The sequence below is a fragment of the Phyllostomus discolor genome, chromosome 1 (genome assembly GCF_004126475.2).
Source record: "Phyllostomus discolor isolate MPI-MPIP mPhyDis1 chromosome 1, mPhyDis1.pri.v3, whole genome shotgun sequence".
NCBI lineage: Eukaryota > Metazoa > Chordata > Mammalia > Chiroptera > Phyllostomidae > Phyllostomus > Phyllostomus discolor.
In genome coordinates this window covers 87,740,701-87,757,791 of record NC_040903.2, presented here as the reverse complement: position 1 = coordinate 87,757,791, position 17,091 = coordinate 87,740,701, and the positions used below count along the sequence as shown (strand labels likewise).

Below are 17,091 nucleotides of genomic sequence, written 5' to 3'. Positions count from 1 at the left end.
CTGCAGAGACACCACACTGACACTGTCAAAATGGATGTGTCCATTAGGTTCTGTGACAGCTGGATTTGCATAGCATGTCACACCGTTGATGGCGGGCAATGTTTTAGGTTGATGAGTTTTTTCTTGAGAAGGACCAAAGTCCTCATTACTAAAGTGGGTATGATCATTCTACATGGAAACATTAAAAAAAGCAAAAAGAAGTTATAAGAAGGAAAAAAGATGGCTCATGCAGATAAGTAAAACAGAGTTTAGTGTTTATCTATAAGAGAAATATGTTATGCCTATTCTGTGTGTACTCTAATCTTTTTAGATTTACAATTTTTTTTCTCCTTTTAATTATATCCTCATTTGTTAGAGTCTATTATATCTCTTTTTTCAAGTTAGGGTACATGTAACTTCTTATTTTGTTGAATATGAATGGAATATATCTGTTATTCAATGTTAAATTATTAGTACTTACTACAAATTCTACAGTATAAATCAAGTGTTTCTTTTGATCAAATATATTTAATGTATTGACTTTTCTTTGTCCTTACATTCATAAATCTAACATATTAACAATCCAAGGAATCTTTTATTTGCCTATATAAAGTAGGTTAGCCAAGTAAAATATCAAAAGCTTTAAATAAAGTCTATTTACCTCACCATATGTCTTTAATAACATCTTAAGTATTCTTTCAAAAAAGAAAAGTAGGTAAAAGCCACCAAAAACAGCAACTGCCTTCTCAACATAGTTGTCAACTTTGGGATTAAATCCAAATGCCTGGGGAGGAAAAAAAGGAAATTCAGTTAAAATCAAGTAATATAACTTCATTTCTGAAAAATAATACCAAAATTTCTCAGTATCCAATTTTCACTGAAGTTCTACATCCATCTTTACATCCAGGTAATACTGGGAACTTAGCTGCCAAAATTACAAAACAAAAACTCTGAAACTCGAGTAAGCCAAATTCTAAGAGATGTCTTAGAGATCGCCTAACTAGATGGTATCTGGTAAACAAAACTGTGAACATCTTACATTGTTTCTTAGTTATAACACCTGCAGCAATAAATGCCTCAAGAGAAGAAACTAGTAGTAAAGAAGCAGCGATGAATGCCTCATTTGCAAGATAATATTAGATCTAGGTAACGAAGATAAATGAGACTATTCACTTTCTCCAAAAGTAACGTATTTGTCTATTATACCCAGAGTCAAATTTTTAAGAAAATATGGCAAGCCACCTGGATTTCTGTTTTCCCAAAAGAAATCCTCTTGAACCTAGTGAATCCTGATAAGTCCTACTGAGATTAAATAACTGAAAAACTGGCCTGAGAATAAAGAAGAGAAGACTTAAGATACCAGGTGTGTGCACACACACACAAAATGGTGAGAATGACAGTTTATTGCTTAGAGGATAGAGGACAAGATCTGGAGTTTGAAATTATACAGAGTAAAGATATCCCTAACAGACAAGAAACACAAACATAAAATAAATAAAATAAGAGGAGAAAGCTTTACACCATTCCAGACATGGTGAATCTTCCCTCTAAATAGCAACCTAGGACAGAGGATACCCAGGTCCTGGTTCTATGCCTGCCCCTGGGCAGAGCTCGGGGCCCATCTTCATTTGAGTGACTTCTCTATGCTTTTTCATTCAGTACAAAAAAGGGAACAAATGTCTACTTTATATATGTAACAGAGAGGTTATGAAAATAAAATGAAGTAACAAGAATTTTGCCAAAAAAAAAGAAAGAACTATCTACGGAAATCTGAGGTAATACTACAAAGACAAATTCTTCAGTGCTTATATAATTCTCTGATCACATCTATAATTCCTTAATTTTCACAGACAGGCAAAAGAAAATCCACAAACGCTATTGAGGAAGTTTCTTATTTTCCTAAGAAATGTCATATGTACTACTAAAAATGGAAAACCTCAAAATCATAAGTTTGAATCTCCAGTCCACACACAGTATCAGTTTTTTAAATTTAATTTGACCCAAATATCAGGTGGGTTAATATATACACATATAATATTATATTAATATGTTACATGTATAATATAACATATAAATTTTCTAATCAGAAAATCTGTACTGCCATTCTAGTTTTGTTCTTAGCTCACTGTATGGTTAATGTAATCCCCCTGGATGTTTTTTCATCTCTACAGTTGAGATGGCCTTCCTAGTTCCTTTCTAGATATAATGATAACAACAACGATAATAAATCTGACTCTAAAAAGTTATACCCCCAATTTCATATACAGCTGTGAAAACTAAATGAAGCTTTATGTATATTTTCTAAAAGTTATAAAATAAGGGTAATACCCTGAACCGCTATTTTTCTCTTTGCTCGAGGCTCACCGCCCCGCTTTTGTGTATACACTGAGGGTGAGGGGGACACAGCCCATGGGAGTGTTCCCCCAGCTCCCCTTTGTGGCGTCCTCCCCTTCGTTCTTTCTCTCTCCCCTCTCTTTCCTCTCAATCACTCTCCTTCCTCTTTCTCTCTCCCTTATATGGCCATAATATAGATTTAAAACAAAAGATATATTGTGTTTGTTGATTAACTGAATGTAGTACACTATAGTCAATGTCAGATCAATAATACATTTCATAAGAGGAAACAAAAGTTGCTGTTTTTCACTGGCCCCCAATTGATCTTTTTCCAGAATAAAAATAAAAAAAAATGAAAAGGTTTGTCAACCACACACTTATTTATCCTCTAGTCTTCAATAGCTATAATAAATATGTAAGGAATTCTGTGATATATGCCTTCAGTAAATTTGACATTGCATGCTCTTTAGAAAAAATAAATAAATAATAAAAGTAGGTAGAAAAATGAAATTTTCCAAATGCAAGACGGAATAAATGTTTAAAGCCCTCAGAGGTGTCCCAGCGCTGTCTGAGCACGTCCTGGTGGCCAGCCTCCTGGAATATCAATTCTGTCTCTCACACAGACACTCCCTGACGCTTGAGACAAGCTTCTTCACTTGCTGTGATTCAGCTCTCTTTTACACAGAACACTACACACCAGACCATAAAATTCTGTGAGAATAATAGAGGTTTAAAATGTACAAAGTGCTGGAACATTTGAAAGAAACAATTATTCACAGAAACAGAGCTAACACCCTTACCTCTGGAATGAGTTGGAAGACTGCATTTGAAAATAGAGTCCCAATAGCCAGCCCCACAAAATAGGTCAAAATCTTGGGGAAATAAGATTTCTTTATCAACGGAGTCAAAATCAATCCGAGGAGAGATGCCAGATTAATAACTGTCACTGACAGGAATCCATATCCCCAAACTGTGAATCAGAAGGAAAGATGAAAGATTAGTCAGAGCAAAGGAGCCAAATGAAATCTTAACTCTACATTAAACTTGAAATGAATTTCTTCTCTAAAAGCTTGAAATAGGTATGTTCTTTTAAACAAAAGCATCTCAATGAAAACTATATAGAAAATGGGGACCACAACAAATACTAATACAAACACTTTGTATGCTTTCATCAGTCCTAAGCCATCATTACGGGATGGAAGAACAGTATTGCTTGCAGAGAATTTATGTAGAACAGAGAAAATCTAAGGTCCACAGGCTCCAAACCACCCAGTTTTATCTATTGGTTCACAGCCTAGTTAAAACTCAGCCTTTCAGAGATATATATAGGCAGTGTGAGCTTCAGGGAAAAGGTACAGTAGATGGGTAGTAGTGTGTTAACTTCGACGTGACCATAGTTGTTGACATTGAGCTTGTAAAAATCACTTGTCTACAAGCACCTACGGAGAGCACCTTCTTGGGGAAGACAGTACCTCCACCCTCCAGCTTAAGACTGAGCTGGACTCAGCCCAGTGCAGGGAGCCCTTGGGAAGGGAACACACGAGGGCAGGAGAGAGCATCTGCATTGCACAACTCACCCTGCAGGACCCAAGTTATGGCAAGAATACCCTGTACAGTAGAGACCCTGGAGACAGAAGGAAGTGGTGCATCTTTCACCTCTTTATACCCGGGGCCTGGAAACCAATGGGTGCTTAATAAATGCTCCTTAGGATGAAGTGGATGAATGTCATCCTAAGCTCTACAGCTAATGGTGTATGTGACCTATTGCCTTTGGGCCTCAATTTTCCCCAGTTATCCCAAAGGGGCTCGTTTTTTAAAGACATAGTGGGAATGTAAGTGGAACGTATTGTGAGCACAGGACAGTCATGATGGCAGTGCAGGCTGACATACAAATGGCCCTGAACTACGTGACATGTGGCTTTACCCGTGGCACCCACACACTGGGCACAAAGACAATGTGAAAGATTAGAAAGCTGGCTCCACATTGCCGCTTCTTTGTCCAGAAACCACTTTTAAATGTTGGGCCACTTTTGTCATGGACATGATCAGCTGAGTACCGGAGAAACACAGTGCTTAGTGAGTGTTTGCCATGTCCCAGGCACTGTGCTGAGAGACTAACATGTATTAATTCATTTGATCCTCACAAAACCCTGTAAAGGTAAGAACTACTATTACCTCCTTCATACGGATGAGGAAACCAAAGCATGTGGAGTTCACATGAACTGCCCACACCATGCAGATAGCAAGTCATGCAGATTTCAAACCTACACAGTCTGTCTCCGGGGCCCATATTTTTTAGCAATATGCTTCGATACTCCTGCAGAGGTCATTTATTTTTAAAGAGTCCATGGAGCTCACAAAACTACAGAGTTTATAATATGCTTTATGACTACAAAACTGTCCACCATTATTCTATTTCAACTGATCCTGTGTACAAATAAACAATCTTAGCAAACATTCATGGTGTCTAGGATGGAAACCATGATTCCTGCCAACAAGCAACTCGGATCTTTTGCTTGGGCAGCTGAGAAATGTGAGGACATGCCCATACACAAAGTAATATAGGGCAGCCCATGCTGAGGACCAAACGAAAAGAACAAATAATAAATGTCACTACATTACCACAAGAATCATCAGACTAACCATTTTATCTTCTCCACTTTCTATCAGTTCGAGACTCCTGACCATGCCCTGCAAAGTCATCTCACTAGATCTACAAATGTCCACTTCATTCCCATTTATTATCTTATCACCTAAAACAACATTACCTACTCTCCTCAGACTTTTCATGTAGAGAAAGTTCTTGACCCCACATCTTCTTCCATGATATATCTATGTGTAGCATCCCTTGTTATGAATAGCCTTCTATTCCATCACTAGCCTACATGCATGCATTCGTTCAACCAATATTTGTAACCTCATTGCATAGACAGGATACATACAAGTTGAAACTAAAATAAAAATGCAAAGAAGTTCTTGAGTATCAAAGAGAGGCAAAGCCACATACACGCATTAAACTCATCACCTTCCCCTAAAAAATCCTCCTTCACTACCTTTGTTCACTATCTCCATAAATAGCAGAAACATTAGGATCAATTCCAATTTCTCATTCTCCACCAGTCAACTCCATACATGGTTGGTGACCAAACACCATCAGTTCTGCTTGAGATATCTCCCTGCAGCTTCTCCATCCTTATTACCTGTGCCTTGAGTTCAGGCGCCCACCATCTCTCACTCCCTCATCTGATGCATTATGACAGTTTTCTGTCTGGCCTTCCTCCCCACAACTTGACATGGGCTTCTTATCCTAAAACATGACTCAGATCATCTCACGGCCCTATGTGAAATTGCCCTACATCACCTGACTCCAAGACAGCCTCCCCAGTGTTATGTACCCCCTTCTCAACATGGCCTTTACACAGACACGCTATTTTCCAAAAATGGAATTGCCTTTACTTCTGGCTCTCTCTCCGGAAATATTTTTCGATCTTCTTCATGGCTCTCCAGGCCAACTCAAAGGCCTCCTCTGTGAAGCTTCCCTAGCTCCTCTAGGTGGCAGTTCCTTGTTTGGCAGGCTTTCCACAGCTCTTTGACTAAAGATAATTGGGCCACTTACCATTTCTTGTGTGCTACAGTAATTTTATCACATATATTTGTCTATATCATATAAATTATGAGATCTTCATGGAGAGGGCTATGTTACATTCATCTTCAGTGCCCAGAATGTTGCTTAGCAAATAGTACCTGTTCCTTGACAAATGAATTAATGAAGTTCACATTTCAAGGTACAGCCCTGAACTCCATCAAAAAATACCAGTTCATCTGCTTATCCAATCTTTCTAACTTTCTTTAATATTGTGCACATTTATCAGAACCACTTGGAGAACTTTGGGAGTGTGAATCATCACTCTTCTGGGCACACTGCTTAGTTTCCCCCTTCTTTTATTCTTAGGACATTATTCACAGGGGGGAACCCATCACCCACTCAACCGGGGCACCAAAGAATAGGTTAGTGTGAAAGCATTCCTTGGACCCACCCCCCCGACACACACACACATAGGACTTCCTTCTAATGGTCTGTTTAAGACTTTCTGCTTCTTGGTGAACTCAGAAAAATTTTAATAACTTTTCAAGGAATATTAGTAACAATAGTTAACACTGAATGCCAGCTGTGTTAAAATTCTTCTAAAAACCTCACCTATTTTAAGTCATTGCATTCTCTTATGTCATAGATTTTTTTACAGAAATAACATAAAATCAGTTAACTTAGTCCCTAGAATCTAGATAATTCTTCAAAAAATGTCATATCATTATTTTTTTAAGTAGTAAGTAGACCATGATGTAAACTTTAGTTCGTTTAACTCATTGCTACACAGTGAGAGGACAGCAGATTGGGAGTTAGGAGGCCTGGGCTTTCCTCATCCCTCAAGTATAGTACCCAGGGAGAGCCATTTACTCTCTGGAGCTAAAGGCTTATGTCATCGGTTGTACTATGTAGTTGGACTATGTGATGCTACAAATAATATTCTATTATTCTTATCTATTACTTGAATTAAACAGCATTCTGTGACATCATCAAAAAATGAGGCAATTTTGGACCATTAAATTATTGCTAAAACTTAATTTAGCCCCTAGAGAATTTAATTTACCATCCCTTTATTGCACTCAATATGAGTTTATCAAGCACCTGAAAGGCAATCTCAGATTCACAAAATGTGGTATCTCTGATAAATGAGATTGATATCTGACCACTGAAACATCAGCATGAATGTGTTCATGAAATCCTTCACTCTTTCAAATTACTTTTATTTTGATTTTTTCATTCCCTAGAATGAACTCGGATTTGACTCTTTATTAAATGAACAGTTATATCAAGAGTCCAGTGCATTTCATTATTTAAAAAGTATGTTTCTCTGTGGGAAAAGAATGGGCTTCCACAGGCCACGGAATAAGGTGAAAACATGTATAAGAAGAATGAAGACATACTCTTCCCACCCTGTGCCAGGCACCACTCTGGGCACTGGCATGTGTTAACTCATTTGATACCCCAACGACTCTGTAAGGAAGGTACCGTTTTTCACAGATGAGGTAAATGAGGCACAGAGACAATAAATTAGTTGCTCAATTTCACACAGCCTCATTGAAATACAACAATTGATATATTACACCAAAAAAGGCAACAGATTGTCAAATTAAACTTCCTATATTAGTAATAACAAGTACTCTATACTAATTTCACTAATTCTGCAGAAATGTTTCTGTGTCTCCTCTACCCCATCCCACCCACTCTAGCCCCATCTCAATTCATAGTATCCTAGGAGGTATTCTTCTCTTTGGGGGGGGTCCTCTGTCCAAATATATGGTGCCTCTCCCATCTTGTCAGATGGAACTGTTGATTTTTCCATTTTATGACTTTGCAGTGTTGACCCTAGAATTCTCTCACTTTCTGTTTCACTTCCCCCGTTCCTACCTCCTGGTTCCTGAGATGGAGTAAACCCGAGAATTGAGGTTAAGAACACTTTTGAATATTAGTAATTAACCTGCACAGAGAAGAGGATTTGCTTCTTCTGAAGTCCCATCTCCTGTACTCAGCCACCTGTATATGTGTTATATATGTTTTATTGAACATATATACAGTGCCTACCAGATAGTACATGTAGTACATGCCAGACAGCATTCTAAATCCTTTGTGAATATTAAGTTATTTAACCCTCACAGCAACCCTAGGAAAAAGGTACTATTTTAGATGAGAAGACTAAAGCAGAAAGACGTAAGTAAAATCATGTGCCCACCACAGCTAGAAAATTACAGAGCTGGGAGTTGAGCCCAGGTGGGCAGATTTCAGAATCCATGCTTTTACTATGGATTCTGAATAAGCGTGGACATGTGCTTGGGAATGTGTAAAGCACAGCTAAATGCCTGTGTGCCTGGAGCATAGTGAGCAAGAGGGAGGCCTGAAGGAGTGACGTCCTTGGAGAGCCAGGAGCCTCGTGGTGCACAGTTCATTGATTGGATTTTATTTTGAATGTGGCATGAAGACATTGTAGGGTCCTCCTGTATAGGAGGACCTTACTGTTAGTAAATGTTAGTGTAAAAAGCATTTAATGAATGTACTTTTGAATGTAAAATGCAAACTGCATTCAAGTTAAACAGACCTGTAGAAATACAAACACACTCTCATTTACTACATATTCTATTTAAAATATTTGTTTGAACAATTAGCTCTAAAATTATTGTTATTCACTAAATGGATGATTGTATTGATAAAGTATATGGGGTGGCTTCCATTCTTTGTATATGTAAATACAGAAGGTGAAAGAGAACATGGATTCTGAAGTCAAGACAGCCTGGATTCGAATCAGTCTCTATTTTGTACAAGTTGTGTACTCCCGAGCAAAGGCCTTTAAATCTCTGTGCCTCAGTTTCCTTAGCTATAAAGTAGGAACAGCAGATCCTGCATTATGTAGTTGTATGAAGATTAAATTAGTCAACATGCATAAAGCACTTAGAACAGTATCTGCAACACAGTCAGTGCTACATAAGAGTTGAGTGTTACCATTACTTCTGTCATTGTTACTGTTATTCCTGTTATTCACATGAAGAGGTTGAAGTATTCATATATACAAAAGGAATCCAAAAGTATGTAAAACAGGCATTTCCTTTGTCAAGGCTTCCCTTCTATTCTTCTCTATTATGCGTATGCTAGTTATGTTCACCCAGACCAGGGGCTTCAACTGCCGTCTTTAAAATAAATGACATATCTCCAACCTATTCTCTGAGCTCCAAATGCGTGCATGCCACTGCCTACCTGACAGCACCTGCTGGTCCACATCAATGTCTCAGACTGACCATGTCAGAAACTCATTGCCTTGCTCCTCACCACTGGCTCCCTCTAACAACAATGGCTCCTCCCCAGTCTCCTCCATCCCGGGAAATGGCACAGCCATCTATCTACCTCCAAGGACTCAAACCTTGATTCATGGTTCCCTCCCCAACATCCAAACCAGAGGCAAACAATGTTAGCACGGCCTCTGAAATCCATCCTGAATCTCACCGCTTCTCCTCACTCCCACTTCCCCCACCTGAGCCTGAGTCCCATCATCCTGAATGCCAACTCCTGGCAAAAACCTCCTGACCAACTAATCTCCATGCTTCTACTCTTCCTCCATGACTATCTATCCTTCATACTGAGGGTAGAATCATCTTTTACGCATCCAGATAAAACTATGCCACTCTCCTGTTTAGAACCCTACAATGTCTTCATACCACATTCAAAATAAAATCCAATCAATGTCCTGTCCACCACAAGGCCCCTGGCTCTCCCAGGACATCACTCCTTCTAGTCTTCCTCTTGCTCACTACGCTCCAGGCACACAGGCATTTAGCTGCGCCTTACACATCCCCAAGCACATGTCCACGCTAATGCTGACAGTTCCCCCGAGCTCGAGTGCTCTTCACCAGAGATGATCTTGCTGTGGTCCTTTCCCCCATCCTCAGTCAGGTCTCTGTTCAAGTGTAATCTCATCAGAAAGGCCTCCCTCTCTTCATCTAAATGCACACTCACCCACCCTCTCCTTCTATTGTAACCTACTTTATCTTCTTCAAAGCATTTATCCCTCTGAAATCCTATTACTTATTTGCTTGCTTGTATAAATGTTTATTACATTACTTCTCAACTACATCATAAACACTAACAGGGCAGGGAATTTTTCTTCTTGCTCACAACTGAATCTTCAGTACCTAGAACAGTGCTTGGCATGTTCATTCAATAAGAATGAACAAATAAATTATTACAATACCCATGTGGGGCAGGGTGACAATTTGAGAATAGCAAGAAATGGCACACAGGTAGCAAAAAGACCTCCTGAACAATTCATTGGTTTATCTCATTTGTGAAAAAACTCTTCATGTTTAAGTACATAAACTATTTTATATAGTAAATGGGTACTTCTTTCCTCATATTTTAAAATTTTGCAGTATCTATGGCAATGCATTATAGACACTTAAAACCATCTCTGGTGTTTTCTTTCACTTATGAAAATTACAGCGATAATGACTCAGTACCTTAAGATTTAATCTAGAGACACACTAGTTTTATTATCCCTTTACTGACACTTACAGATAAACTAACAGGTTTTGAATAATATTATGAGCACAATGTAATGAAAATTAACTGATCAAATTTAAACCAGATAGTTAATATGTAATCCAATGTGCACAGCATAAATCATGTGTTTAAAATCAGGAATTGGGTTTTATAAAGTTATTAAGTGGTACCAAGTGTAATTTTGACTCCACATATAGGGAGCACAACTTAAGAAGCTTAAAATGAGCTTCTAATTATTCTTATTCTGAATACTTCCAGAATATCAGTACTTTACCCAGGGGTTCTATACAGATTAATAAAAGCAGTAAAGCAGGAAAAGACGTATGTTCACTTCATTTCAAACTAGCCCATAATCTTCTCAAACAAATGGACGAACCAGCTTCTAGCATACCTTCAGAAAGACTTGGTTTGGTTTTGTGCTTGGGCCGCTCACCACAAGGGTGAAAGTTCAGTTGCTGCAGGACTGCGGGGCAGATGACCGAGAAGTTCGAGCTGGTTATCTGGGTAGCATTTGAAAAGCCATGAAGGGAAAAGATCTCTTCAGCTGACAAACACTGAAACAGAAGAAACAAAGTAGACATATATGTGTTGATATAGTAAAGCACTCAAGCAAAGACACTACAGAGACACGGAATATTTCATCTAGACACTCAGCACTCTTTATACAATAACCCTCTACAGAAATGAATAGACCCCTAAAATTGTACAACAGCCCACACTACCTTAAACCTAGAAACAAGAAAAATAGCAAAAAACTTTCTTGATCCACAGTCTACCCCTACATTGCCAACCTAAAAGTAAGAACTGGTCTGGAGATTTCCAAGGACTTTAGAACAAACAGGCTTCAGATGATTCAATATTCTTAATCTTCCCTCCCTGCTTTTCTTTAGTTTGGATGGATATTCTGTGTGAGCTATTGGACTGGCTCTCTATAACACTTCTTGGAGACAAACATGAGGCTTCCTTGCCATTTCACAGTTCAGGGCTTCATCCATCCTCCTTGACAGCAATAATAATCCCAACACACAAATGTTATTCTAAAGTATGTCTTTGGTACAAGTGGTTGTTTGCCAAAACATGTATTATGCTCAATGATAGCAGGTAACTTTCTTATATTATACAAAGTTTTGAAAAGTGATGTGTGGTTTAGAAATTCATTAACTATTAATGAGAAATACAATCATCAGAAAAAATTCTCTGCAAAAAAAATAGTAACTATTTAAAGGTATCATTTTATTTGGGCAAAGTTTAACTATAAACTACTTTCCACATACATTATTAAGAAGACCATAAAAGAAATTAAATGTGTTACTATTGTTAATGAATAAGAATTATAGAGTGTGAAAAATATCCATTCAAATAGAAGAGTCTGTCTTTAATAAGTACAATTGAGAGCATTGCTTTGCATATGCTTCAGCCAATATTTAAACCCCGCTGAGACCTTAGCTTTGTATAATTCAATGGACTCGATTGTGTCTTCCTAAAGTTCATATATTGACACCTTAAGCCCTGGTGTGATGATTTTGGAGATGGAACCTTTATAAGGCACTTAGGGTTAGATAAAATCATGAGGGTGGGCCCTGCTCCAATCAGATTCACTGGCTTATCTGAAGAGACACCAGAGAGCTTGCTTGCTCCCTCCCTCTCTCCACCTGTGAGTTCAAAGTAAGAACACAGCCATCTGCAATCCAAGGAGAGAGCTCTAACCAGATACCAACCCTCTGCCACCTCTACCAGTCTCTAGACTTGTGAGAAAATAAACTTCCCTTGTTTAAGCACCCAGTCTATAGTATTTTGTTATAGCAGCCCCTGCTCACTAATACACTATGAATGATATTAAAAACTCAAAAGTGTTTATTAAGTGTTTGACCATAAGTACTGTAATTTTCTTCACAACAAAAACAATGAAACTAAAAATGTAAGATTTTGACAACAGGAGATCACTATTGATTTTGAAGGGGAGATGAAAAAACATCAAATACACCCAGATGTTTGGAGTTGTCAAAAGGTAAGAGTAAAATTACCGTAAAGGAAACATACATTTAGACTTTTTTTAAATGTCTAAGTGTGTGCCCACATTGTTTCTTATTCAATGGATGCACTCTCTTGGGTCCATGACAATGACAGCTGTGTGCCATTCCTAAAAGAGGAGACAGTACACTCAATGCTTTGTTAACTGTCTTCCCTTCAGTGAGAATAGGGGATAATAAACTAATGATGGAAGACAATAGCTTGATAGCCAGCTGGGGGAGGGAGAGTGGGTATAGTTTATTCATTACCATGTAACCACACTGGAGCATAATTGCTACGTTCAAAAATTACAGAGTCCATGTGGTCCAACTACCACTGCATGATTCCAGGAATAAACGGGTGTAGTGGTACAAACACAAAGCAGCACTGTGTGCCTGCAAGGAAGTCTTAACCTACTGGAACTCCAAGATCCTCCAACTATAAAAGAAGAGGAAAGGGGGAAGCTGCTAATAGGTAATTTACAAAGCCTTCTCAGAATTAATATTCTAACATGTCCTAAAACTTGATGTTGGTTAAATAGTTCTTTTCAGACTCCAATTGTGACCTGTGAGTGGGTCAGGAAGTTCACTTATTGTCAGCATTTTGTAAGGAAGTAAAGAACAATATAATAGAAACTCCAGAGTGTACCACGCATAACTAGGATAACTACTGCTTAATCAAATTTTACAGCTACACATTATACATACCATGTACATGTACATGGGATCACAACACAAAGTTTTCTTTATTTATTATTAATTTTTTAAAGACTTTATTTATTTATTTTTAGGGAGGGGAAGGGAGGAAGAGAGGAAGAGAAACATCAATGTGTGGTTGCCTCTTGTGTGGCCTCTACTGGGGACCTGGCCCCCAACCCAGCCATGTGCCCTGACTGGGAATCAAACCAGTGACCCTTAGGTTCACAGGCCAGCACTCAATCCATTGAGCCACACCAGCCAGGGCGCAAAGTATATTTTTTATGAGCTGGGTGAAAAGGGTGAAGGGATTACGAAGTAAAAATTGGCAGATACAAAACAGTCATGGGGATGTAAAGTATAGCACAGGGAATATAGTCAATAATTTTGTCATAACTATGTATGGTACCAGGGGGTACTAGATTTATTGAGGGGATCATTTTGTAAGTTACATAAATGTCTAACCACTATGCTGTACACCTGAAACTAACATACTATTGAATATTAACTGTAAGTGAAATCTTTAATTTTTTTACATTTCAATAAAATGAATTTTTACTGTAAATGCCATCAAATGTTCGAAAGTTACTACGTTAAGGATGCCCAAATTGTCTGTTGTATACCTTAAGAGACACTCTCCTACATACAGTTAGGAAAAGAAAGATAACCAAGGGAATAAATAATCAATATTGTAAGGCAGCTTAGAGTCTCGATGAGCTGCGCAGCATGTGTGTGGACATTCTGCTTGGGCAGGTGCTCACGGATAATAACACTTTTACAGTGGCAGCAGCTCAGTCTCAAGAAAGAGTAAGTGGATGGAGAGATGACAAACCTCTAGGCCTTGTCTCATGACATGAGAATGGGGATTGAACATAAGAGAATACTAACAGTGTGGCAAAACAAAAACTAATGGCGGGCCTGATTTATTTAGAATAGCTATCTACAAGCAAGTCGAAAAAAAATTATGCAGCAGCCAAATTTTACTTTTAAATAACTTTGATTTGATTTTATTTTGTCTTATTATCTTTTGACTCCCTTCACCTGTTTCTCCCACTCTCTTACCCCCCCACCTCTGGCAACCACCAATCTGCTCTCCATATTTGTAAACTTGGTTTTGTTTTATACTCCACATATCAGCAAGATATGGTATTTGTCTTTTTCTGTGATATTTCACTTAGCAGAATGTATGTTAAACCCTACCATGTTATCACAAATGGTAAGATCTCAGTCTTCGCTGTGGCCAATAACTATTCCATTGTATATATATATACCACATCTTCTTTATCCATTCATACATCAGTGGACACTTAGGTTGCTTCCACATCTTGGTTGAAATGAACATGGGATGAATGTATCCTTTTGAATTAGTGCTTTTGATTTCCTCAGATAAATATCCAGAAGTAGAATTGCTGGATAATATCGTAGTTGTGTTTTTAATTTTTGGAGGAACCTCCATACTGTTTTCATAGTGGCTGCACCAGTCTGCATTCCCACCAACAGTGCACAAGGGTTCCTTTTTCTCCACATCCTTGCCAACACTTGTTGTTTCTTGCCTTTCTGATAATAGCCACTATGTGAGGTGACGTCTCATTGTGGTTTTGATTTGCATTTCCTGATGATTAATGATTTGAACACCTTCTCATGTACCTGTTAGCTATCTGCATGTCTTCTATGGAAAAATGTCTTCTCAGATCTTCTGCTCATTTTTTAAGTGGATTGCTTGGTTCTTTTTGTTGCTAACTTGTATGAGTTTTCCTCCTGTGGAATAGGTTGCTTCTTAATTTTGTTGATGGAGTCCTTTGCTGTGCAGAAGCTCTTTGGTTTGATATAGTTTCTTTTTTAAAATTTTACTTATTTATTTATTTACTTACTTACTTACTTACTTATTGCTGTTGTTACATTTGCTTTTGGTCTCAGATTCAAAAAATTATTGCCAAGACCTATGTCAAAGGAACTTACTATTTAAGTTTTTTGGTTTCAGCTCTTAACATTAAAATATGTAACCCATTTTGAGTTAATTTCTGTATATGGTGTAAGATAGTGGTCAAGCTTCACTTTTTTGCATGTGCCTGTCCAGTTTTCCCAACACCATTTATTAAAGAGAGTGTCCTTTCCCCATTGTATATTCTTGGCTCTTTTATCCTAAATTAATTGACTATATGCACATGGTTTTATTGTTGGTGGAAGTGGGGTCATTGTGGTGTCACAAGGAAAGCTTTCCAGGAGACCCACAAGGGAGGATAAGGTCTGGTGATAAGATTTACTTGTGGCACCAGGTACAAGATCAAAAGAGTACCACTGGGGTTCCATTGTCCCATCTCCATCTGTCCAGCCATGGACAAAGTTCCAATCTTGCCTTCATCAGGACAGAAACAGGGCCCATGTCCAGAGCTTCTGTGCCATGCCAAGGCTAGCCCATGTTAAAGCTTTGTCCAGCCCAGCCTTTATCACCATCCAGCTAGCTTAGCTTGTTTTCTGGGCTGCGCCTTGGCTGGGGCCCATGTTTCCTGTCCACATGGCCACCAGAACCCCAGGTGTCTGCTAGTCCCATTGGGCCACTATGGAGAGAATGCATGAACAACAGGGCAAGCAAGAAGGCTCTTTGTTAGTTGGGATTATGTTATATCAGGCTTGGGAAGGACCAGGCACTTTTGGAAAATAACCAATCAACTTTCCAAGTTTTTGCATGTTTCTAATGGGTCCACCCCCTAACCAATCTATTCCTTCTATCTTCTGGGGGTTTGTCTCTTATCCAATCCAATCCCTGTCCCAGACTAGACTGACAGGCCTCTATGGTTCCCATTTTGGCTCCCACTGCATATGTGTTTACCTCCCCCTTTGTTGTTCTTTCTCTCCCCACATTGTTCTGAGGGGAAGGACAATTGTTCCCTGGGAAGTGTATTAAGCTGCAACTTCTTAAGGAAAGAAGCAGGCGTATGCTCCCTATTTTATTCTGCTTAAGAATGTCTGATTCCCTTTGTTCCTTTCCTTAAATAATATTTAGCTACCTGTGCTAACAGGTTTATTTGTGGGCTCTCTATTTTTTCCACTGACATGTATCTGTTTTTATTCCAATATTACACTGTTTTAATTACTATAGCTTTGTAATATAGTCTGAAGTCAGTGAGTGTGATGCCTGTAGCTTTGTTCTTCTTTCTCAAAATTGTTTTGGCTACTCAGGGTTTTTTGTGGTTCCTTACAAATTTTAGGATTATTTTTTAGAGTTCTGTGAAAACGCTATTGGAATTTTAATGGGGCATTGAATCTGTAGATTGCTTTGGGTAGTATGAACATTTTAACAATATTGATTCTTCCAATCCACAAGCATGGAATTCCTTTGCATTTATTTGTGTCTTCTTCAATTTCTTTCATTAATGTCTTGTAGTTTTCAATACATGGATATTTTACCTCCTTGGTTAAATTTATTCCTACATATTTTATTCTTTTAGATGCAACTGTAAATAGATTTGTTACTTTAACTTCTCTTTATGATAGTTTGTTATTAGTGCATAGAATTGCAACAGATTTTTGGGTACTGATTTTTATTATGCTTTGATTTCACAAAGTTGAACCTGAAACAAAGAAAGCAGTTGTCTAAGAAAGGGCAGTGTTTCCCAGAGCAGGGACAAACAGGATGAGGGCCTGAGTTGTGAGGGCAACAACAAAACCAACAGAACCACTAAGGAAGTTCAAACATTCTCCCAAACATAGCACTTCACCTCCAAAACAAACATGAATAAATTTTGAAGCTAGTAGGGCTCACTAGACTCCTCAGAAAACAACTCAGAGTGATTGATTAGCCAGAATAGTATGTGCCTTGAAAAAACACTTCATGAGCTTTCAACATCTCCTTCCAACTTACCTACTGAGCTTTTCTTCTATTTGTTTTTACAACATTCTCAAGAGTGTTCTTGATGTTTGCTGTGGCATCGAGCTTTGTGCTGTCAGAGGCAAACTCCAGCCATC

General features: G+C 38.3%; 1 protein-coding gene across 1 annotated transcript in view; it reads right to left on the bottom strand.

Moving 5' to 3' along the window:
• Positions 1–17,091, bottom strand: part of SLC39A8 (solute carrier family 39 member 8) — a 69,609-nt gene that overhangs the window by 34,638 nt on the left and 17,880 nt on the right. The window contains exons 3-6 of the mRNA XM_028506920.2: positions 10,812–10,974; positions 3,114–3,283; positions 641–763; positions 1–168 (exon numbers count right to left, since the gene is read on the bottom strand). Coding sequence (XP_028362721.1) covers positions 1–168; positions 641–763; positions 3,114–3,283; positions 10,812–10,974 — 624 coding nt within the window. The remainder of the gene's footprint in view (positions 169–640; positions 764–3,113; positions 3,284–10,811; positions 10,975–17,091) is intronic.